The sequence below is a fragment of the Pempheris klunzingeri genome, chromosome 8, assembly GCF_042242105.1.
Source record: "Pempheris klunzingeri isolate RE-2024b chromosome 8, fPemKlu1.hap1, whole genome shotgun sequence".
In the NCBI taxonomy this organism is placed as follows: domain Eukaryota; kingdom Metazoa; phylum Chordata; class Actinopteri; order Acropomatiformes; family Pempheridae; genus Pempheris; species Pempheris klunzingeri.
The window spans coordinates 3,284,085-3,299,972 of NC_092019.1; the positions used below are offsets into that span (position 1 = coordinate 3,284,085).

The 15,888-nt window shown below is 42.2% G+C and overlaps 1 protein-coding gene across 1 annotated transcript in view; it reads right to left on the reverse strand.

The window, feature by feature from the left end:
* Positions 1–13,042, reverse strand: part of adgrb1a (adhesion G protein-coupled receptor B1a) — a 91,998-nt gene extending 78,956 nt beyond the window's left edge. Inside the window, exon 1 of the mRNA XM_070835008.1 lies at positions 12,307–13,042. Within this exon, the coding sequence (XP_070691109.1) occupies positions 12,307–13,042 (736 nt within the window). The remainder of the gene's footprint in view (positions 1–12,306) is intronic.
* Positions 13,043–15,888: the final 2,846 nt, after the last annotated feature.

Genomic DNA, 15,888 nt, shown 5'->3' on the forward strand with positions numbered 1-15,888 from the left:
CGGCAGATACCAAGTACTGATCCAATTAGTGTTTAATTAATTAGATTAATGCCTAACTGTGTGAAAGAGACGGAGATCATTATAAATACATAAAGATAAATGTACTGATTTATTATTCATGATTAAAATAGTAAATAAATATGGTACAAAAGGCCACAAAAGTCAAGTTAGGTGAGAGATACGCTACATGGTCATAAGTTTGTGGACACCTGAGCGTTACATAAATGTGTGACCGCTGGCCCTTTCGTTCCAAAACTGTGATCACTGACTCAACGTTTCTGGTGTCAGGCTTTCTACCACATGTTGGGGATTTGCTCCCATTCAATCACAAGAGCATCAGGTTGGATGATAACGACCAAGTCATGGTCAGGGCTCCAGTTCATCCCAGACATGTTGGATGGGGCTGAGGTCAAGTTCTTCCTCTCCAAAGTGGGATTTCTTTATGGAGCTGGTGTGGCAGTGCACTATATTTTAGGAGGGTTGGGGGAACTTTAACTGTAGCCCAAACCCCGAGTCTAAGCAAAAGAAAAAGTGTGGATTAATGCTTTCCTCAAACTATACCAGAATTTTACTTTGAGTGGTGGTTATTTGCCTTAAGATGCTTTCTGTCTCCAGCTCATAACTCACCCTCCTTTTTATTGACCTCCCTTACAGAGTTGAACTGAGCACAGATGATGCATTTGGCTGATGTCAGCAGCCACAGAGCTGCGTCCAAGGATAGTTTTTAACCTTCACCAATCAAACTATCAAAGCATTAAAACCAGATTTACTTCCCAAATTGAAAGCACAAGCATTAGCACAACAGTGCTAACACCACAGATAAAGATAATTCATCCGAGCTCTTTCAGCCACACTACTACGCTGAGAGAGGAGCTAAAATCTGGAGGGGGAGAGAATTTGATTTAGCTGAAGCAGACTGAAAAGATTTACTCTCAGTCGAGCCTCTGGGCGTCTGAGCTGCAATAAAAGAATGTGTTCTGTGGAATGCCCAAAAATAATTAATTGTAATTTTCGTTTGAGATTAGATAGAGCAATATAATCTTTGGCGGATATGAAAGCAATGAAAAGATAAGAAGTCTATCAAGCTCTTAAATGAGAAACTGCGAGAAGGCACACCCTAATCGTGTTGTGATGCTTAGATGAGAAATAAATGAGAGTAAATAAATCAATCTAAACTAAGAAGAAGAAAAGACAATCAGGTCCTCGAAGTTGATTATCGCACAGAGAGACTTGAGATACATGCAAAACATTCCTTATGATGATTATGTACTCCTGTTATTTGTAATTAAGTTTGACTGGTATTACAAAGATATGGCTTGGTTAGATGTAGAAATGATAATTATAGTGAGTTTGATGGACTTTTGATTACTCACACCACATAAACACAACAGTCCAGGCTAGAGTCTGGCCAGGGACCTTCCTTTGCTGCAAGTCTTATATATATATTTCTCTCTTTCTCTCTCCATTTGCTGGCTATGGAATTTGATGGTCACAGTTGTGTGGACATCACACAATAAAGTGACAAAGACGTGACCTTCTCTCCTGCCAGACAATGTTCCCATTGTTTAATTCAAAAATGACCAAGAAAACAAGAGTTCATATAGGAGTCAGGCTCATGCAGCCGATACTTAAGCCAAGAATGATTAAGAAAACGTCCTTTTCTTTTCCAGAGCTGCTACGGTTGAGAACAAGAGCTCACATAACAGTCAGGCTTCCTGCTTGTGTCAGGTCACAAACTATGTTTTTACTATATATATACACTATTTTATGCTATACAACTGAAGGCTAAATAGCATAGTATGGCAAGTGTTGTATCTTGGGGATACCATCATTAGTAGATCTCTCTACTGTCTCTTAGTATTGCTGGTGTATTCATGTATAACAAGGCTAAGAGTCTGCAGCCGTGCTCTGTGAGGCTGCACACAGGCACAGTGGTGCTTGGAGCCAAATGATATCATGAGCGCGCCAACATGTACTCAAGGACATGTTGATGTTTACAATGTTTACCATGTTCACTGTGTTAGTTTAGCATGTAAGCATGTTAGCATTAGCCAATTAGCACTGAACATAAAGTACAGCTAATTATATATATATTAAGTATTGCAAGTAAATGTATGTACTAGACTTGATGATGGTGCTAGATGAAAGAATTTATCCTCTGGGAACCATGAATGTTTGCACATCATTCTGTGACCATTCATCCAGTAGATGTTGCAATATTTTATTCAATATTTGAAAATTTGGTGCCGCAAGATGAAAAGTTAGGGGTTCACTAAAGAACTTTGGATTCATCATCTGAGAAAAATTAATATATTTTCACATAAATCCACTCTGCATTTGTAGGGACATTTTGGTCCGGACCAAAGTGGTAGATTAATAGAGTTGTAGAATTGAACTATCATTTTGTTGTATCCCACTATATACAAATGAATAATTCATTAGCAACGTGTCTCATCTGTTGAAATTGGTTTTCAAGTATGTTCTTTGGTGTGCACCACTCAGCAGCCACTCTACTTTTTCTCCACTGGTTTCCTACATTTTCTAAAACACCGTGAGACAATCTCAAGGATCAGATATATAGTGTATAGACAAATGTTCACTTGATATTATTCTTTTTCTATCAACGAAAAACAGTAAATAAAAATGTGTATATTTCGAATTACCAAGAGCAATAAGAAGAATCCCATCTGTCCATCAGACACGCTCAGATATCTCAACAACTAGTGGCCTGATTTCTGGACTATGAATGTTTCTGGTATAACTCCATGACCTTCGACCGCTTTAAACTTTAACAATATGAAAAGATGAAATTGCTGTTAAATTTCATGCCTCTAAGGACACAAACCCTTTTACTAGTTCAATGAACTCAAAATGAATTTTAGATGCACTGTGATTACACACAAAGTCAGTGCAAAGATGTGAGTGGACACGAAGAAGGACATCTGTGTAAATGGAAAATGTGTTAACTTGAGCAACACATTTGAATTTATTCCAAGCTTTATGACTCAACACAGGAAGATATGAAGGAGAGAAGGCTCCTGCAGACGAATGGCAGAGAAACAGATAGGACCCACTTCCTCAAATGTAGCTTAACTAATTTAAGCTAACGTGCAGTTACCAGGCTAAAATTATCCTACAAGTTCTCATCCAGCAAGGCCAGTTATTTGAACACAGCCTGAGGACTGAATTGTTATTATTTGTAAAATTATCTTGAAAAACAGTTATCAGAATAGTTGGGGAAGTAGATGGGACATACAACTATTTGTTCCTACATTGTTATCGCTGTTTACCGGTGTCCACACTTCCATCACTGTAAAACAATTAGATATTAACAGTGAGTCATTACATCAAATGTCTTCGGCTAATAAACACAAGTCTGGTGGTAAAACTATTCTCGGATAATGCGACATTAACATTTGCTTCAGTCTGTTCCGAGACACAACTTAAGAGGTGACCCTCAAAAGAGGCTTCAGTTTACAGGGACTGACACTGCTGATGTTTGCAATGTAATTAAAGTCCATTGCAGCTGTGTGAGAAACACCACAGCGATGTCTCACTGTCTATAATTGGCCAGTTATCTAGAAAATTGCCACAAAAAAAAAAAAAATTACTTCTGCAAGATACACCCCTTATAGATCATTTTAACTGTGTTAATGCGATTAAAGGTGAACTTTTGCTTCAGACAGTGATCTATTAATGTGTAAACTTCAGAGAAAAGGTCTAATGGCTGTGTGTTGCAGTGTGTCTGTATTTCGTGCTTGTGTGAGTGTGTGTGTGTGTGTGTGTTGTTAGAAAAGCACATGGAACATGTCTGCACTAATGAGTTCTTTTCTCGGACCTGGCAGGCTTTGGCCAAGATCCGCTCAGCTTTTTGTGGGTGTGTATCTGTGTATGTGTGTATGAGTCCTATGCCTTGCGTGGGTGACTGTTCTGACAGTGTGTCACCTCTGGGTGTCATTCCAGGTGATACCGCCAAGGAGAGAAGCCTTTACAGCCGTCCCGCAGAGCCACCGCCTGCTCTTAACAAGGACATGGATGCAACAACACACACTCACACACACACACACACATATATAGACAGTTTTTCCTTCCAACTCTGGCACGGCAGCACTAAACTCGTATATTTCAGTGTGCTCCAAGTAGTTCATCTTCATTGTCCAAGTCATCAAATCTAAAGAACGACAATGAGACAGTCGGCCTAGCATTTAATGTCCTCGCAGCCAAGGAGACTGGCAACAAGAACACAGACTCTCCTTCCAAGATACATTGCAGTCTCCCAGTCTGAGGGGGAAAAAGGGTTTAAATCTCCCTGACCCTTACCGATCCCTCCAAAAAAAGAGAAAAAGAAAATAGATAAATGTGTGATGAAGTGTAAAATAGAGAAAAGAGAGAAAGAGTGGCAGTGAACAGGAGAACATTGACAAGCTGCCTGTCAGAAAAAACACTGGGATCCTTATCGCGTCCTAACATCATCCGCCGACCATTCTCCTGCAGTCACACATGACTGATGAGGGAGGTAAAAAAAAGTTCCACTTGTCTTTTCTCTAATCCTCACACTTTTCTTTACGACGGGAAATTAATGGCCTCTCACATGGGACTCTTTTACACACACACACACACACACACACACATATACATTTGTCAGCTTGCCGTGCTCATCCTGGAGCACTGCTTTTATCATCACCTGGTAAGTACGAGCGGTAAAATTGCTTAATTAAAGCATGAATGTTTAATAAACCCCGAGGCAGCGTGGAGAGGGACCTGAGATAGGCTGTCCATTGACGGGCAGCCTCGAGGAAGGAGAAAGACAATTCTTCAACTTGTTTCACACTTACTTTAAGTTCGAATGAGTCCTTAGACAACGAACAAGCAGAGCTGGCAAAGGCCAAAAACTTCACGAGTGGCGAGGTCACTGCTTGAACTTTTTAAAATGCTAAGTTGAGGCTGGGAGCTCCTAAACTAATACAGTAACCTTAACTTGCTTCATTTTCATTACCTTTATATAGATTTTATATCTATTATTTACATTATTTACTACACGTCTTAGCTAGGTACACTATATATTGTTATTTTGGGTATACTGTAGGCCATCCCAAAATGCCATGCTGACATCAGGCTGCATTTATCAATTAGCATTAACCCAAAGTAAAGCTGCAGCTAATGGGATTACCATTAGTTTTGCAGGTATTTGACCATAAAACAGATATTTTCTTTAAGAGCACAGAGGCTTTGCTGATACACCGAGTTATGACCAAGCTCTGAATAGCCCTGATCCTGATCTTTGTGCCATTTGAGTAGCGCTCCATCAGCGAAAAATAGTACACATGCCAACAAACTACTGGGTAAGAAAGTAAAGAGGCTTCAGCTTTGTCTGTAGACCGATCTGTAGCTTCCGCTGATGTCTGACCCCACATGTGTGGCTACAGGCTGGATGCTGGGCCTTCATGCTTTCAACTGTCCCCTCCTCCCTTACAGCAGCAGTGTATTCCAACAAAGCAGTCCATTTAACAGAAAACACAGTGGTAAAGCGGTAATTGTGCCAAATTCTCCACCCCAGCTCAGATCCTTTTAAAAAGCTCACCCACGGTGCAGTGCCAGTCCCAGCTTTATCTAACACTTATTTAAATACATCAATGAAAATTGTCAATCACATTGATTTGACTTGGAAATAAACTGTGATACGTGTCCTCACAGACAACAACCTCCAACAATTACACTGATCATTGATGAGGTGAAGATGTCATGACCGCAGATAAGAAATGAAATGAAAACTTCCCAAAGAGGCGGCGAGGCTGCCTGCAGGTGGAGCGACCTCTACACCAGCACGGCGCATCGCACTGCCATCTCTCTTTAGTTTATTCCTGCTCACATGGCGCCCCCTGCGGTGAATACCACACCTCGTTCTTTACACAAGATCATTCACACGCACACACACGCTCTCATAGAAAAAAAAATAAATCAGCTTTATTCTCTCCCTAAGTCAGCCACCCACACTCCGTCACGAGGGACCAGTGCGTGGTTGCACCAGTGTATGTGCCATTTTCTGGTGCGACATTTCATCATGCGTGTGTGATGGCGCTTTTCATAGTGCATATGTGTGTGCACGCAGGTGTGCGTGTCCACACATACAGTATGAGTGTGACGAGGAGCTAATGCATTAGACTTGCTTTAGGATTCCTCAGTGCTCCTTGTGGAGCCTGGTTGGAAAGCCCTTAGTTTAGCAACAATGTGGTCCAGCCAGGCAGAGGCTTGCAGGGAGAGACACAGCGCTCACATTCATCTTCCTCAGCCGCAGCCAGCTGCCAGCAGCTGGAGAAGAAAGTGCAAGTCAGGAGTGTTTATGAGTATTCCCTCTTTCCTCTTCGCACACACTGTCGCTTTTTTAGACCATGCATCATATGTATATGTTAAATAAATTGATAAAGCAGAATTAAATAACTATTGCAGTGGAGATCAGTGCTGCACTGGATTTCTTAACAAGCCCTGGCAAACAGAAGTGTATCGGACCAGGATTGTAATACATCTACACATTGAATAGATAAAGACGTTTGATAAGGAACCCTTACATTTGGTTATTAAGGCCCTGTGTGTTTTGAGTTATGCTGGCTAGTTAAACCTCAGCTCAGGGTGAGGGGGGGGCCAGAGCTATGCAGGCAGTCATATCAGGTCATCGGACACCATCCGCCAACAACAATGATTAAAGTTTAACTCGCCACGTCCTAACAAGTGCCACAAAACTAACAGGAGAGCGACTGCGATGTCAGTCAAACACAGACTGCACACAGACACACAGACACGAGCAGAAGTCTGATGAATAAATGGATTAGAGTCACATTTCTAAGACATTTTACAGCATAAAATAAACGTGTCAGAGCTCTCTGGTAGACAACCTATGTATCAGTTTGTTTCTCAGTGACCTCAAACACATCATCATTGACATTTTCTGGCCAACACCACAGATTTTGTGATCCGTTATAAATACTGTACTATACTTCTTTAGGTCCTCTAATTAAATGTATTTCTGTCAAGCTGGTGCATCAGTCACTAAAGTCGTCACCAAAGCTCACTGATTGTGTCAGAGGTGAAAACAAAAGAAAGCAGAGATATTGTTGGCAGTGCTTCTTGCCTGGACCTGACACACGACTCCCCATGACAGGGACCTTCACAGCACACACACACACACACACACACACAGGCAGACTAGTCATAGCTTGTTGGCTGCTGCAACACTGTCACTGTCCTGACTCAAATTTGGAGAAAACTGGAAGCATCAGAAGGAAAGCGATGGGGGGGGGGGGGGGGGGGGGAAGAGGAAAAGAATATAGTGTGCTTCATGTAAGGATTTTTCCCCAGGGTCCAACGCCATGATAGAAAAAGAAATATGTATACTGTGAGGGGGGCTGACAGTTCCTGACAAAGCAGAGTAGACAAGATCATCTTTGTTTGCTCAAGTACCTGTAACTACAGAACACAGTCTCCAGAGAACCACAATCGGGAAAAGAGACAGACAGCAGAGACAGTTCCCTCCATTTTCTATAACTACTTATCCTAGATCCTATCCCAGCATGCATTGGGCCAGAGTCAGGGTCCACTTATGATGAAATTATTGATGAAGACACATTTCTTGGTATATGAAGGATTTCATTTAGGTTTTGGCAAACACTCAAATTGTGTTTGTGTTTATTCATGCTTCACAGTTGGCTCAGTCTTTAGATGTTCAGCTACCAGCTGCCTGGTTCCATTTAATCATTTTCATACAGGTGTACAAGGTCGACTTTATAACCTCACGTCCGACTACTCTGCTGACACTTCATAGTGCCATTTGCTGCTCCCTTGACCAACCCTACCTCCTCCTTATGTGCTAAGCTTTTGGTATTGTTCATTTAACTAAGATCTAATGTTCGTGTTTGTTTATTAAGGGGATTAGCTCTCCAGCAGAGTACTCAGGGTTCTTTGGGACCTCCTTCAAAACAGCAGAGCCTCTTCCACCAGGTCTAACTGTGTAGCCGTTTGCTATAAATGGTTATAGAGCCCTGCATAACAAGGTAGAGTAACTATTTATTTCATAGTATGTTGTGATTAACAATACAGGCCTCATACATCCTGCGGTGGTTTTTTCACTGGCCTTCTTCACATTATGCATTCGACTGCTGACCACTTAAACACTAAATGAAGGTTACATTAAAAAAAAAACTAAGCTGTGCACCAGGCGAACGGAAGGCTGTGATTCTTGACCTTGCTCTGTTGGTGCCGTTGGGATAAAGGTTTGACATGCACATTCAGAATTATGAATAATTTGATGTTCACAGTTCACCTGATCAGTATGTCCCGTACCGACATGTAAATACCACACAGAGAGTCCCCATCCAGCAATGTTACTCTCAAATCTGGACCTTTTCTTGGTGTGAGGTGACAGTGCTACAAGCTGAGCCTTCTGCAGAGTGCTTTTAGGCTGTGACACTGTGTCCTTGTTTGGTTATTTTCCAAGCTTTATTAAATATGTCACACCTGAAAACGACTCCAACGCTGAAAGTGAAAGTGCATGACGTGCAGCCAAGGTCATGCCCCAGATGATCCCATTGAATTGTGGGTTTGTTTGTTGTATCTGTCCTCCTTCACCTTCACTTTGTTTCTTTCTGGAAGCTATCACAGTCGTGTCTCTTTGGTTAGAATTGAGTCATGTGCCTTCTCATCTCCTCACATCTCTGATCCATCCTTTAATCACTCACTGCCTCCCTGCTGTCTGCTGAAGGCTAACACATGAATCCTTTCCTGCTCCGTGCCACACCACATTTCGTGACACAAATCACACCACATCCACACACACACACACACACACACACACACACGCATGCACAAGTACACATTGGAGGTCTACCAAAATGGATTTTCATGGACAATGTTTCTGGACTGAAGCTATCACCGGCCAATATTTTGTCCCAACACCTTTAACTTTGACCATTTAAATGTCAGAACATTCCAAAAATAGCCCTGAAATCACCAGTCCTCTCAACTTAAAGGTTAAAGATTTCTCACACGGCACAGACGCTGTGTTCACACAGTGAGCTATGGGCTCCTGCTCATTAGCTGCAGTTACCATATCAAGGAATGAAGCAGCTCTTTGCAAATATCCCATGATGAAACATTTTCTGTGATATTTGCTTTTATGTTATTGATAAAACACATAGCAGACATGTGATGCACCCTCTCATCAAAAGGTCATATTAGAATCAATACAGGTTAAGTTCTTCCTATTGATGACCTATTGACTTAGTAACACAGATAATGAAGCTGTACCTTATCTGTCATACCAGAGGTCAACCACACTCAGTGGGCAACATCTGATATTGTATTATTAATAAGGGTCATGGTGACCCCATCCATCTGAAAATCAATATTTTAATCCAAACCATTTAAACCATCATTCCATATACACACAGGGTTTATAGGCGTGTCATTTATTAATAGAGACAATGCACTAATGCTGCTAGTCCATCTTTACACATTGTCAGTTAATGTTTTCTTTAACATTTAAGTTTTTGAAAGTGATTAAGGGATTATTGATTAATCAATACAAAGCCGACCAGGAACCCAAAGAACCCAATTTATAGGCTGTACAAGATGTTACACATTTACATAGAGAAATAACTCTTAAATCAATTTTTTCCATCGATCACTTCTGACCTCATTTACCACAGCTTCCATATAGATGTAGAGAAATTAGTCTAGTACAGTATAGTGAGGTGAATACTTCAATCCTCAATGAAATCCTCAATGAAACCTCAAAAAAGAAAACCAAATCCAATTGTCAGATAAGAATGGCAACTCTTGTTTTCTGTGATATCTGCAAATGGAAAGCATGGTACAGTTAGGTTTAGGGAATCATTGTTTTAATTGTGTTGATAAAAAAAAGCAGCATTAATTGTAGATCTATGATTGGATCCAACCTTTCTTGGAGGGCAGTCAGATACTGCCCATCAACCACCCACACCTCTACACCCACTACTTCCTGCAGTGGCACCGAACACTGGAACTGGAGGTAACTTGTGATGCATCGATCTTCCAATATGGATGTATAACCAGGGACACTGGGCTAAGAAATTGGTTAAAATGAACATGTCGTCGGGCAGAATGAAATGAAAAGACAATTCGCCCTGATAATCAGGCTACTCCTAGGGGGCACGGGAGAAAAGCTTTCAAATTCTAAACATAGTGGCTTTAATATAAAGTTGCCATTTAGAAGAATCTAACTTTTCTCTGCACTGTCAGTGATAAGCTGCTTGGACAAAGAAAATTGCACTGTGCTCTCTTTTCTGAATCATATTTCCATTAACTTTTATGCCCGGGACCATTTGATGAGAGGCTGAGCACAAGGCAGAGCTCCACACCTCCTATAAAAAGGTGCCAAACTCATTGTCTAGCCCTCATAAGATGGACATGAGCTGAGTCTGAGTGCTGACGGCAAGTCTCACCCCTCCATCTGCTACTGTGTGGGATCATCAGTCCCTCTGCGAAAAGAGAGAAGGGGGCTGGGAGTCGGCCTGTAATCTATGACCTCCTCAGTTACAGAAGTTGCACAGACTAAACAGGCCCAGCTGCGTATTGCCTAACCGGAGAAACCGTTATCTATCCTCATCAAACTCTGTCCAGCTCAAACAACACCCCCCCTCAGCTCTTGTCAGCCTCTTCACTCTCATATATTCTCCTCTATCTCTCTCGTCTCTGTATCTATTGTCTTTCTTACATTCATCACTCACAACTATCACCCCTCAGTTCCCATATTCACTGCACAGCGGGCCATAACTGCCGGCTCCCCGACCTATTTCCACACAGAATCCATTATGTCTCCCCATCCACTTTTTATCTTCATCCCCCAATTCACTCCATCCAGTCACCCATCCAGCCAAATATTCACAGGCTGCTGGCCTTTTCCATTTGAGCTCATCATAGGGTTCCGTCGCCACTGGTTTACTCTGAACCTGGGATTATCATCTAGGAGAGGCTTCAGCCGTGTGGGCTGAAGCACATAGGGGGAGAAGAAAAGCTATAATGCGTCCTTCTCTTTCTATCTCTGCACACGCCAACAGTGGATGGTATATTTCTTTTTTATTTTTCACACCTTAAGGCACAAACAGCCCACACCCCGCTGTTGAGCACCATAAGCGGTATTACATAAGTGCGATAACTAGCGGAGAGGAGGCTGGGGCGGCGAGGGGATATTAGCCGCTCTGGAGACTGGAGGAGGATGAGGCAGGAGATACCCACTGCAACATCTTCTCTGCTTGGTTGGCTTCCCACGACTGGCTCAGTATCAGCCCACTATCAGCCTGGGGAGGGAAAGATGGGGAGGCAGCAATGGTGGCTCAAAAGGAGGAGGAGGAGGAGGAGGAACAAGAGAATAAGACCACAGGCTTGTTAGGGAAGTGACTGAGAGGAGCAGAGGAAGGCGGGTGAGACCGTTGGTGGAAAGGTTAGGGGGAGAAAGGGGAGCTGAGAAATGTTCCATCCCTCTGGCCATAGTCCTGAAGAAGCCAGGATAGAGATGTCAGGCCACATCCTGTCTGCCAAGGGAAGGGAGGGGGAGCTGGGATCAAGCAGCAGACAATTAGACTTCAAGCCACAGGCTCTTATCCAATCACATTTCTGCCTAGCTCCTTCTATCTCCCTCTTTTGTCTCTCTTTACATCACTCCCCAACTCACCCACCCCCCCACCCCTGTTCTGAGCATCCCCAGAGCTATTCAATATCAGCACTTGATTCTCCTCTGTTTCCACAGGCTTCCCGGAGGCTGATCGAGTGTCCCTCCCTGCACCGCAGAGAGGACGGAATACGGTGTCGACCTTGCAAGGTCACTGAGCTTGCTTCCATCAGATGAAACCTTAAACCTTCCATTTGCCTCTTTCTGTCCCTCTTTCTCTCTTCTACTTCAGCCAAAGCGGCCCACTTGCTTTTGAGCCAATGTCACACAATTATCCTCACAAATCACACACATTTTCACCGACTTGATTGCTGCTGGAGACGCCATTTCTGTGTCATTTTGCTGAGAGGATACCAAACTCGAAGGGGGACTTTTTGAGGTCGAACAAAACAAAAATAAATCTATTTCTTCATGTAGTCTCTTAAAAGCAAGGCTCGTCTTTCCTTGTTGTTTTACAGAGACACAGACACAATCATCAACCTTAAACCATGCTGATCTATGAACAATGATGAACATGAACAATGATGACGACCGCAAGTGGACATTTGCTAGTTGTATAGTTTTCATCATCTTTTTAGTAAAACAAACATGAAAGCTTTCCTACTCACCATTCATCTCTGGATCTTTTCCACTCTCTTTCACACTGGGTAAACAGTTTTCCAGGTAAACTCCATTGTGATAACAGCTATCTCCCTCACTGAGTTGCGGCGGTGGGTCCCAGCACAAACATGGAGTCTGCATGATGCCACAGGGCCTGTTAGACGTGCTGGAGGCCAGGCAGTCCTCTAGCCACTGACAAAGCATCTGACAGGCTGCCATGCTGGGGTTGCGCTTTCCCACCACCAAGTACTCTGTTTTGAAATCCCCGTCGCTGTCCGTAATGGGCGTGCCCACCCGAGGAGGTCCCTTCCTCATTTGGAGGAACTGCTTTCCGGCCTCCAGGAAGGCCACTGGGGCAGAGGTGTCGCACAGCTTTACCACCTCGTTAAAGCTCTCCATTCCCAGGTAGGTGCGTGTGGTCTCCAAGAAGGAGTCATACTGGAAGGTGCGGAGCTGTGATGGCACACAGCCCTTGGTAGGTTTGGTGACCTTGATGAAGATGGTGTAGCGGCGTGGATCAGGGTTCTGCAGGGTCCAAGAACAAGGTGTGGTGGGGAACACTGATGATGACAGAAAGAAGCCGAAAAAGCGGCTCTGGACTAAAGTGGAGCAGGAGTCCGATTCTGGGCCTGAGGGGGCTGCATGACACCAACCCTCCATTAGCAGCAGAGGGGCAAAATACAGGAGTAGCACTGGGAGAGGCCATCTCGCTTGGCCAGGAAACAAAGAAGCAAGGCTTGTCATGGTTTGCAGATGAGGGGAAGGTGAAGGTGTCATAGGTTGATGGCTGGTTTCTGGCTTTAGGGACTCAACTTCTGGTCGTGTAGAGTAGAAGAACAACAGAAGGAGGAGAAGGGGGAAGAGGAGAAGGATGTGGTGGAGGATAAGGAGGAGGGAGGTTGCTCTCAAAGATCCAGCAATCCGCCCATGGCTGCATCAGTCGACCCCGGGACTCAGACGAACCTGTGACATAGAAGAGACAAGATATGAATTAGACTTCATATCTGATCAGACAAGGGAATGGGATTACACTGATTCTATTTATCTCCGCAATGAGAAATCTCTATCAGCTGTTACTGTTTGCTTTGCAAACTGAGAGCGATGGCTGTGACTCGGGCCCTTGAGAACAACAAGTTGAATAGAGGCAGACGGAGGGAGGGTACCAGTGATTTAGTTAAGTTTTTCTTCATTATGCAAGTTCAGATTGGTCTCTTCCTGAGAGACTACTGTTTTCCTCACATGTCTGCTCCCATATTTCATCTGCCAGCTCATTAATTTGTCCAATTATAAGACTATTAATTACAAAAAAGCCAACACCTGCAGTCATTCATTACCCCACTTTATCAGGGATGAGCCACAGACAGCAATGCCATGATCAATAGTTCTTTGTTTTTTTCTTATTATAGCAAAACAATTAGCTATTTCCACCCTTTAAATACATATTCACTAGGTGATAGCAGTATATTTCACTATTTGTCATTTTAGACATCTTTTAGATTATATCCAGGGCTGCATTTTCTCCTGTTTTAAGTTATTTATCGAGTGTACTGATTGATCGATTTAAAAAGGTGCTTTGTTTGCAGCAATGAGGAATATTTACAAGTATGTCTCTTAACTGATTGTTTAATGCAGGTGTGAATAAAGAATAAGAGAATATTATGAGAAGCAGAGTGTAATGTAACCTTCAATTATATATAAAACAATATTCTACTGATTGATACATATATCGATAGAAAGTGATACCAAATTAGTTGAGAATACAGCGGACTGCAACATTAATACCATATTCATTTAAAGCTGCATCAAACAATATGAAAAAAGACTCAAAATGAAAGAAGCTGCTCATAGTGATGAATCCAGAGAGAATCATATGTTTCATACGGACAAAGAAAGGGCGTCTCATACGCTAAAGGGTGCCTTGTGCATTGGTATCAGATGCCAGAGGGGGTGAAAAGCAGCGATATTTGACTCCTTAGGAATTAAAATGGAGTTGTTGTTCTTCCAATGTCAAAATACAGTCAGTCCTGAAGTTTATTCTGCTTAGCTGTGGCCGTATGGACATGTATGTGGGCAAAATTGTTGATATTTCATATTGTTTTTTGCACCGTGATTTTCAAAACATGTTCAAAATATGTTTTGTATGTGTTATAAATACATGCAAAAGCAGTCAGGAAAAAAAACTGCTATGTTCAGGGTGGAAATAAAGAGTTTTGCACAAAGGTGACTTTATTGTGTTTTCTGGAAATTAAGACCGATTGTCCACATATGTGGACATCATTTTTCTCTAAAACTACACCATGTAAAAAGATGATGCTTAGGTTTTATACTTATCAGGGTCCAATAAGCCCAAATAGCAAGGAGAAATAAAAAATGCATATCAAACAAGAGTTTGGGTCTTAAGAGGATAAAATTAGTTCCACCTGGCTACAATTTAAATGAGAACAACAGACATGTGGGGGTATTTTTGATAACAGGCACAACTGGATCCCTGTCGAGCTCCTTGATATAGATTTCAGATTCAGAGAACCTGACAGCCGCAGTGTGCAGGGTAGTCAAGGACACGGATATAGGAAAGCCTCTCACTGATCAATCATAAAGATCTGTAGGTCTGACAGAAAGACAGTCTGGAATAATTGTGTGTATGAGTGTTTCTGTGGGAAGGCATGGGCACGGGATGTAGTTGACGATAAGTTGTCAAAACCAATAAAACTCCTTCTATAGTGCACTGTATGGTCTCCACAGAATGTCTCTTAGTTTCTTTTCCAAACAAAATTAATTAAGCAAACTTTAATCAAACTGTGCATCTGGCCTTGTCAACAAGAGATTGTTTTTTCTTTAATGATGAGTTCATTCAGGAAGCCACTTCAAACAGCTCAATAACCTCACAACTCATTTCATAACAGACAAAAACATTATTTTTTGTTTATTTGGGAGAAAATTTTTATATATTCTTTGTTTTTTTTGTGCTCGTAGTAGTTTCTCTATATTGGAAGGTTCACCTGCTTAACACTTTATCGTATGTATTTTGTATCATATCTAAGATTATTGGAACCTTAAGAGATGCAAAAATTAAACCACCAAGAACAACACATTGGATCACATTTAGATTTGCTTCACTAAGCAACACTTACATCCTGCAACAACACAAATTGTGAACAAAAACTGAGCCACACTGGAGCAGATTCTGTCAAACTGTGTCCCATCAGTGATCATAATCATTTCAACAACTTTAGTATGCATCCCACGGACACAGGCGTGCTTCTGTTTATACTACATTGGATGACTGCATGCACAGACGTGTTCACGGGACTGTCAGTGCATACAATCTTCATCGTAATTTTGAGCTGCATGCAGATCCACACTGACCCCCATGGACACGGGAAGATGACGAGCACACACACACATCATTCAAACACACACTCCTGGATTGCTCTTGTACTGACAAAATGCATAAATTCAGCTGTGTGAGTGCAATGATTGATTTGAAATGAGTGCTTTTGGGGAAATTGTATGAAAAACAAAAGGTGCTCAATTCGTATCAATGAGGAATATTTACATTTTAGTCTGTCAACAGAACGTTTAGTGCAGGT